The sequence below is a fragment of the Nannospalax galili genome, unplaced genomic scaffold, assembly GCF_000622305.1.
Source record: "Nannospalax galili isolate Female #2095 unplaced genomic scaffold, S.galili_v1.0 scaffold189, whole genome shotgun sequence".
NCBI classification, from domain to species: Eukaryota; Metazoa; Chordata; class Mammalia; order Rodentia; family Spalacidae; genus Nannospalax; species Nannospalax galili.
Window position 1 is genome coordinate 1,803,325 of NW_008360331.1, and position 9,762 is coordinate 1,813,086.

The 9,762-nt window shown below is 35.5% G+C and overlaps 1 protein-coding gene across 1 annotated transcript in view; it reads right to left on the reverse strand.

The window, feature by feature from the left end:
* Positions 1-1,189: 1,189 nt before the first annotated feature.
* The window catches only part of Bank1 (B cell scaffold protein with ankyrin repeats 1), a 281,067-nt gene continuing 272,494 nt past the window's right edge, over positions 1,190-9,762 (reverse strand). Inside the window, exons 17-20 of the mRNA XM_017796375.2 lie at positions 9,426-9,455; positions 3,876-3,928; positions 2,318-2,382; positions 1,190-2,075 (exon numbers count right to left, since the gene is read on the reverse strand). Coding sequence (XP_017651864.1) covers positions 2,323-2,382; positions 3,876-3,928; positions 9,426-9,455 — 143 coding nt within the window. The 3' untranslated portion in view covers positions 1,190-2,075; positions 2,318-2,322. The remainder of the gene's footprint in view (positions 2,076-2,317; positions 2,383-3,875; positions 3,929-9,425; positions 9,456-9,762) is intronic.

A 9,762-nucleotide genomic window follows, 5' to 3' on the forward strand; every position in this document is an offset into this window, starting at 1 on the left:
TCATTTATTAGTTTCATACCACAAGTCAGGATGAGGTTTCCAGCATGCTCTAATCATCTTCCTAGTTCTGGTAAAGCCTTCCAGGTCAAGGGTGGGGTGCAGTAAAACAACTTTAGGGAAACATATCAGTTATTTCTAGATTACCTTTCCAAGCTTCTTTGTGTTGACAAAGTAGTCATATTACAAGGGCCAGAGAGTCTGTGGAATAAGGCCACTAAGGGAACTTTAGCTATCATTAATCTGTGTTGGTCCAGTCCATAAGGGTAGGATTTAGAGGTCCTGTTATTAGATTTTGACACTAAAAATATATAGAACTTATCTATCACTCCACTTCCACACATAGTTGAATCTCAGAGAAGTGAATTGTCAATTAACAAAGGTGTCACTTAAGGAATCATTAATTGCTAAGAATAAAGCCAATGGTTTAGCTCTCAGTATTGGTCATGGATCAATGTGAAAACTCTTGCTTTAAAGATGATATATTTGTTTTAATTTTGTGGATCTAGAAAAATACTGGGAAAGGCTTTGGTTTTACAATAGCCTTTCTCAAATCATTGGATAAGGGAGCCCATAGAAATGGACTGACAGGGAAAAGAGACTCCATATAGATTTATGTACGCTTCACTTAAACAGTTAAGATGGCTGACTTCTGGGTTTTTCTCCCTCTCTAAGATAAAGACTTGGTGGCTCTTGTTCTACCTGAGGGAACTGCTCAGCAGGACTTTCCAATCTCCCACCAGAGGGTTTCTGTGGCAGGAATCAGTGAGCTTCTCTGTATCTGTGTTGTCCAGTCTCCTGACACAGCAGCAGAAAGGGAGCTCAGTGTGTGGAACAGCCAGCCATTCCTTGGGATGTTGGGTGTGAAACTGGATTTAATTTATACATGTCACAATCAAAAGCGCTATTAGAGGTTGTTTACACATCTAAAAATAATATCTATATCATATCTATTAAGATATGAGAAACATGAAAATGTCTTTAAACAGATATTAATGTCACTGTTTAGAAACAAGAAAACAATTTTTGTTCTAGTATACCGTTCCTGTTTAACAAAATCAATTACAAATTTTATGTTTGGTAATTAAGATGATAAACAGGAAAATATAGAAGTTAATCCTCATTAGTTTATTTTGAAGAGTCAGACATAGTTTTAAACATTCAATTTATTTGTAGCATTTTACATGGAAATCATAGTATGACAAAACTGTATTCTAAGCTGGTAAACTGTAAGTACTAGACTGATGAAATCACAGTCTTCTAATAGGAAATACAGGTTGTAGAAATGGATATTAATTTGAGAGAGGGATGTTTAAAAGGGCCTCAGGATTTGGAAAGGTGCTGAGGAGGAGGGATAGAAGGCAGGGTGGTTATGACCGATGCATGATGTCTGCATGTTCTGAGATGTCACTGTGCACCCCACTAATCTGTACAATTAATATGAGTTAAGAAAAAATATAGAGGGCTGGGAATGCGACTGGGTGACAGAGTGTCTGCTTAGCACGTATGAAGCCATGAGTTCAGTCCCCAGAACTGCAAAACAGAACAAGAGCAACTAAAGAAAAAATGTAATTTTTTCAAAAATATTTCAGGGGTACGTGCAAATAGGCACCAAATAAAAGAAGCTCTCTAAAAAACAATGTAACAAGAATATGCATGACTTTAAATGTGAGAAAGGCAGACAGTAGACTGTCACTTAAAAGGCACATAGGTAGTAAGTTTGTAGTTTAATAGTTATTTAAGGAGAGAAGAATAATCCGTTATGGTCAGTGCCCCTATTTTTTCCAGATTGTATGTAACTCCATCTTTTTCTTTGATTTTCAAGATGAAAACTAGCTGTTTAAGAAGCAGTGTGCTGAAAAACACAAGAACTTTCTATGACATTCCATTTTGACATTGCTGTGCCTACCAGTATAGCAGGTACACTACCAGTAAATTGCTGTGATAACAAATCAGGAATCTGAAGGTTTTCTTTCTTTGATAGCATGGGTTGGCCCTCGAGAGCGGCATTCCAGACGCGGCCTTCCTTGCTTCACCCAAAAAGCAGTGTCTGCAGACTTGAGCTCCAGTCTAATATTCTGAAAATGAGATCACAGGAAATTGGTGAAAGATGGATCATCAGCTGAAATTCATTAGCTAGCTTAAAATCACCATTATATACAACTTCTCTTAAGGAAAAATTTTCTTTACTGGAAAACACCGATATTTATCTTTTCAAGAAAAGACAATGAAATATTTAAGGATTCTGTTTCTTAAATAATGATTCAAGTCCATAAAATGTCTGCTTTGGTTTGTCTTAAGAAGTCAGCTACTATTTTACCTTTTTTAATGATCCTTCTTGCAACAGAATCCAGATTCCTTTTCGAGTTGGAGTCGAGTAGGAAACTAACAATAAAAAAAATAATACAGAACTAAGACTTGTCCATTTTGAGGCTCAACAAAGAAACATGAAAGAATCTAGTTTGCGGCCTTTCATAGTTATGGGAAAACAGCTTTGTAAGGAAACTGGCAGATAATTCTCCATCTTAAAAGGAAACACAATTGCAGTAAAGCTCAACTACATCAAAATCCTAATGTTTAATTTTACTTTTTGAGACAGGATCTTATCACACAGTCCAGAGTGACCTTAAACTTGTTATCCTCCTGTCCTGGCTTCTCAGGGCTGGGATTACGAGTTTTACACCACCATGTCAAGCTGAAATTTAGGTTTGATTTTAAAGATAGATAGCATAAGCATTAGGAGTTTGTATATTTTTCTTATTCAAAAACTTGTTCTCAAAAATTTGAGATGACTATTTTAAAAGTGTATATGTATGTATATATGTATACTTAAAAAAAAAAGCTTAGTGGTTAAGAGCCCTTGCTGCTCTTGCAGAGGACCTGGGTTCAGTTCCCCGAACTTATATCAGGCAGCTCACAATGACATGCATCTCCAGGGAGGTCTGAATGCCTTCCTCTGGCATCTGCAGGCACCAGCGATACAAACAGTGTGCATTCATCCAGGCAGGCAAAATACTTATACACATTAAACTTTGAATAAAGCTCTTCGTTTGACAGAGTATTTTATATAAACTCCTAGGTTTTAGTGCAGCCTACAGTTCTACATTCAAATGTCTCAGGAGCCTATGGTGTATGCTACATAGTTCATAGTGGGTCATAACATTATCCAGAAACACAAACAATTCAGTTAGCTCTTAATTGGGAATGACTTTTATAGCAAAATATGATTTATCTGCAATAAGAAAGCTGAAAGAGGCACTGAAACTTTGGAAAACTATAGTTATTTCATTTGAAGCTTGCCAAGGACTTCTGAATTTTAGCAAGAAATCTAAGGACACCATGATCTTTGGTAACAGTGCAACTTTTCTAGGCAACGTACACAGATTGGTGAAATAACACGATTTCGATAAAGAATAATTGTTCAGGACATGAACACTGTTGTCTTGATTTTTCACCTGATGCTGTCTGCATAATATTCTTTTCTTGCTCTTGTTTGCAATTTATTTTCAGTTTCATCCATGATGTGATGGATATTTACAAGAACACTTTGGGGCTATCTATTTCTTATGAGTAGGCTTTATGGCCTATGTGTACTGCATCAGATGGACTCATCCCATTTCTATTGTGAAAAGAGATATAACTCTTCTAACATTTATTTTTGTTGGACACACTATTTTTTCCACTGCGAGTTCTTTATTTTTTCTAAATAATAAGTTTTCTTATGTCAGTACTTATGGATTTTAAGCACAAATGCTTATATAACCTCTATGATTCACATTTGGCCCAAAGCACAGTAAGAGAAAATTCTTATTCTCCTTATCAGCAGAGAAAGTATTATTTCTTTGTATTTTACAAAAATTAAAATAAATATCACCCACCTTGCTGTTGAAGGGAATACTATTCAGCACGTTTTCATTGTGGGCAGAATTACCTATAAATACAAACTCTTATTATTTCTTCAGCTATTCACAGGTAGAATAATACATTTATTCAGCAATTTTTAAAAGAGGTATGGGTAAATAGCAAAAGTATTTAACAAAGAAAAAGAGCATATTAAAAGTACTCTGGAGTAGGATATTAAGTTATTCTCTTTACATGGATTGACTAGTATATTGAGGAGTCATTGCTTTAGAAACAGTCTTCCATTTGGAGTAACAACTTCTACTTGATTTAATCCTGTGATTTTCTTTCCAGCATCTGCCAAGATGGACTAATTTCAGAGTGCTGTGGTAGCTCCCGCTGGAGGTCCATGCTGCCTCCTACCTTTGCCATGAGAGTTCCATCTCTGGCCCAGCTATGAAATGCAGTTCTACTGCTTCTCTTTCCCAGAATGCTTTGGTCCAGGCAGATTCTTCAATAAGTCCCTCGCTGGCATTTAACCCTTCAGTTCCCACCCAGTATTTGTCAACCATTCCTCTTCTAACATATTTGTACGAATTACACTCTTTTGAGTATTGCCCAAATTCATTTCCTCTATAAATAACTTCCATGTATTAATAATCATACTCCAGTTGCATAAATCATTATCAACTGCTATAGAAATTCCATTTACAGTTCTTGCCTACATTCTAACATATGAGAAAATTAAGACTGACTCATTCACAAGAACACCTGGAATAATTACTTCCATACAGAGAAATGGAAGGAAATAAATGATGCCCAACACAGAAGACCAGAAGACCTGCAACGCCAATAGCAGAGGAGGGGGAAAGACCTAGAATCTAGCCAACTAGAACATCGCTAAGAGATGTTCAATAGTAAATGTAAGTAAAAATGGTTTACCATTTTCCAATAACAAGATGCATACTCACTGGATTCAAAAACAAGACTAAACTATCTGGTATCTCAAAATAATGTGCTTAGCTAGTGAAAACACCAAAAACTGGAGTCAAAAGATGGGAATTCCTCTCCAAACAAATGAAAGCCATAAACAAGCAAGAAGAGGAATTCTTAATACTTAATAAAGAAGATATCAAACCAAAACTAGTCAGAAGAGACTAAGAAGGACATTAAATACTTAATGGAATAATTCATTAGGAAGATATAATAATTGTAAATAAATATATTGAATACTGGGGCCTTCAGACTCATCTAACAAATGCTAAAAAGCAGAAAAGACCACAGAGATTGTAACAGAAAAATAGTGGAAGACTTTACTATCCCACTCATATTAAATAGGTCTTTCAAAATAGAAGTCAGCAATGAAAATTCAGAGCTAATATTATAACACAGAGTTACTGGATTTAAGAGACATCTAACAGAGTTTTCTACCTAACAGAGAAGACATATTCCTCTGAGTAGTACACAAGAGACTTGATCTAAAATCGATCACATTGGATGCCACAGAGAAAGCCTTAGCAAATGCAAAAATGTGAGTATCTTATAAGACCACAGTGGAGTGAAAATATGAATTGACAGCAGGAGATGCCTCAGAAATTGCAAAATACTTGGGGACTGAATAATACACTTTGGAATGAACAGAGCATCTTCGAAGAAGTCAGGGAAGAGATTCTTTTAAATACTAGTACAGCCTAGTAGAGCCTAGGTGATTCAGCTAAGGCAGCCCACTAGATCCTCTTGAGAGTCAGCCAAGGAAAGTCCTCAGAGAAAAGTTATAGGTATAAGTACTAGCATTAAAAATCAGAGAGATCTCAAATAAACAATCTGATAATGAACTTCAGAGTGCTAGAGAAAGAAGCCAAAACCAAGTCCAGTAGACAGCAAGAAATAATAAAGATTAAAGGAGAAATTAACAAAATGGCGAACAAAGGAACAATACATTGATTTATTAAGAGACTTAGTTCCCTGAAAAGATGAACAAGATTGACAATCTCCTGGTCAAAGTGAAAAAAATACAGAAGCTCCAAATTAATAAAATTAGAGATGAAAAGTGTTGTTATAGCAGACTCTCAGAAAATCCAGATGATAATTAGAAAATACTTTGCAAACACATTCTATATAGCTAGAAAAGTAAAAAATACCATAAACTCATATGACCTACTAAAATTTAATCCAGGAGATTTAAGTAATTTAAACAGATCCCTAATAAGCAATGACAGTGTAGCAGTAATTTAAAATATTTTCACAAAGAAAAGCCCAGGACCAGGCAGATTCACTGCTAAATTCTGCCAATCTTCAGGAAGACCTACCACTAATATTTCCCAAATCGTTCCATAAAATAGGAAGGGAAGGAACACCACAAACTTATTCTACAAAGCCAGTATTACCCTCATACCAGAACTTGATAAAAACAATAAAAAGAAAATTACAGACTGATATCCCTGATGAATAGAGATTAAATCTCTCAATAAAGTTCTTGCAAATGAGATTGAATAACACAGTAAGTTCATAAACCATAATGAAATGGTTTTTGTCCCAGAGATGCAAGGTTGGTTCAACATATGTGAATCAATAAATGTAATATACCATATAAATAAACGTAAGGACAGAAATCATGATCATCTCAATAGATGCAGGAAGGCATTTGACACAGTTAAAACACCATCATGATATATGTCCTGGAGAAATTAGGAATAGACAGACTATACCTCAAATAATAAAGGCTATATATGACACACCTATAGTCAACATTGTACTAATGGGAAAATCTTAGTGCATTTCTTTGAAAATCTGGTGCAGGGCAAGGATACTCATTTATTCATCCTTATTAAATGCAGAGTCCAAAGTCTTACCTAAACCATTAAGATAAGAGAAATATATAAATCAGATAAAAATACGACTAGAAGTTAAATTATCCCTATTTGCATACATGATCCTATATGTAAGAAATCTTATAGATTCTACTAGAAACCCTTTAGACCTAATAAGCACATTCAATCATAAAGTTAGGGAAAAACAACAGACATAATCATTAACTTTTATATAGTTCTATAACAAACTTGCTAAAAAAGAAATCTAGAAAATTATATTATTCATAATAATTAACAAAACCCCGTATCTAGGAACAAACCTAACCAAGAAAGTGAAAGCCTCTACAATAAAAGTTTTAAGACACTGAAAAAAAGAAGTTGACGAATATACTAGGCAATGTAAAGACCTTCAATGTTCCTGCACTAACAATGTTGTGAAAATAATATATTATCAAAAGCAATATATAGATTTAATGTAATCCCTATCAAAATTCCAGGAGCACTCTTCACAGAATTAGAAAAAAACCTGAAAATTCATATGGAAACACAAAAGACCATCAGTAACAGAAGAATCCTAAGGAGAAAATAAAACAACTGTTTGGAGGTGTTACAATACCTGACCTCAAATTATACTTCAGAGCCAAAGGGACTAAGAAAGGGTGTCACTGGCACAAAGCACTTAGACCAATGGAACATAATGGAGGACTCAGAGACAAATCCACAAGATATAATCACCTAATATATGACAAATGAGTCAAAAACAGCAAACTGGGTATCCACCTGTAGAAGGTTATTAGATCCATATACCTTACCTTGCACAAAGATCAATTCAAAATGGATCAAAGACCTTACTTTAAAACCTGAAACACTGGAATTGCTAGAGAAAAACAAAATACTTGAGAATGTAAGCACAGACTTTCTAAAAAGGACTCCAAATGGCATGAAACAACCCCAAGAACTAGCAAATGGGATGACATGAAAAGTGAATGCTTCTGCACAGCCATGGAAACTCTCAGCAGAGCGAACAGACAGCCTGCAGAATAGGAGAAAAGCTCTGGTAGTTATACATCAGCCGGAGTGCTACTCAGACTACCAAAGACTGCAAAAATTAAACACCCAAAATACTAAAATTAATTATATAAGTGTATGAAACTGTCAAAAAATTAACGTTAATGAATTACTATGAATAAAAGAAAACAATTAAAACTGAAACAAAAACCCTACCACCAATCAATAAAAGAGCTAATAAAATGCACAGACAGCTCTCAAAAGATGAAACACAAATGACCAATAAAAATTTAAAAAGTGTTCAACATCATAAGCCATCAGGGAAATGCAAATGTACTTTGAGAGTCCATTTTACCCCAATCAGAATGACTATCACTGAGAAATCAAAGGACAACAAATGCTGTCCACGATGTGGGAAAGGTACCCTCACTCACTGCTGGAGGGAGTACGAACCAGTGCAGCCACTGTGGAAATCGGTATTGATGTTTGACAAAAAAACTAAAAAATACAACTATCACATAACACAGCTATGCCATGTGTAGATAGACACCGTAAGGATATACAGTGTATGCCACCATGGAGATATGTGTATATTCATATTTATAGCTTTACCATTCACAGTGGCAAAGAAATTGACCCAACCTAGATAACTCTTAATAAATAAATGGATAATGAAAATGTGGCTCATATATACAATAGTATTTTATTCAGTCATCAATAAAAATGGTATTATGAAATATGCAAGAAGTGTTAGGGAGAGAGAGAGAGAGAGAGAGAGAGAGAGAGAGAGAGAGAGAGAGAGAGAGAGAGAGTAAAGACCAAGAGCTTAAATAGAGGTCATAAAAATAGGCACAAGGGCCTAGCTAGTCAATGAATAAGCCTTGTTATGATGCAATGCCTCTAGCACTGATAATCTGGAGTATTATTGTGGATGTCAACTGGTTCTGTGCATAAATATGAAATCTCTGAGAATCTGTACAGTGACTATTTGGTTTACATTATTTAAATTTAAATTTTTCCAAGAGCTTAAATAGAGGTCATAAAAATAGGCACAAGGGCCTAGCTAGTCAATGAATAAGCCTTGTTATGATGCAATGCCTCTAGCACTGATAATCTGGAGTATTATTGTGGATGTCAACTGGTTCTGTGCATAAATATGAAATCTCTGAGAATCTGTACAGTGACTATTTGGTTTACATTATTTAAATTTAAATTTTTTATTTTTATGTGTAGGGGTATTTTGTCTGCATGTCTGTAAGTGCACCTGTGAGTGCCATGTCTGCTGAGGCCAGAAGAGAAGAGGGTTTTGAATCCCCTGCAACTGGAGTTACAGACAGTTGTGAGCTGCCATGTGGCTGCTGGGAATTGAACCCAGGTCCTCTGGAAGAGCAGCCAGTGCTCTTAACTGCTGAGCCATCTCTCCAGTCCCTATATTAATATTTTTAAAAAAGTTTTATATCCACTTTAAAATTTTTTTATTTATTAGTAATTAATTTTATGTGTTTGAGTGTATTGCCTTCATGTGTGTTAGTCCACTCATGTCGTGCAATGCCCACAGAAGTCAGAAAAGAATGTCGGATCCCCTGGAACTGGAGTTGTGGATCCCCTGGAACTGGAGTTGCAGACAGTTGTTCGCCATCATGTAGGTGTTGGGTATTGAACCTGGGTCTTCTGCAAGAGCAGCCAGTGTTCTTAACTGCTGAGCCATCTTTCTAGCCCCTATATCCACTTTTTAAAGTTTAAATCCTTCATTTAACACTGAAAACTTACCACTTGGATGGTGTATAATGGTGAGTTTATCTACAAGATAAAAAGCACGTTCTGTTAGGTTTGTTAAATATTATGCTAAGATAACTTCTTTTTATTGTTTGATGACATGGTGTCTTGGAGGTGACTGAAATTTCACAGCCTAACCTGAAAACAGTTACCCCAGCTCTGTGGGTGTGAAGCCATACCTCTTATTACTTTCCTCTTTTCCAACATTTGTCCCAAGGGATTATGATCTGAGGCAAGATTGATGCTGTGCATGGCTAATCTTTTAGTATGAAATACTCCTTTCTTTTTGAAAGTCAGCATTTTCAGTACACACACACACTATATATATATA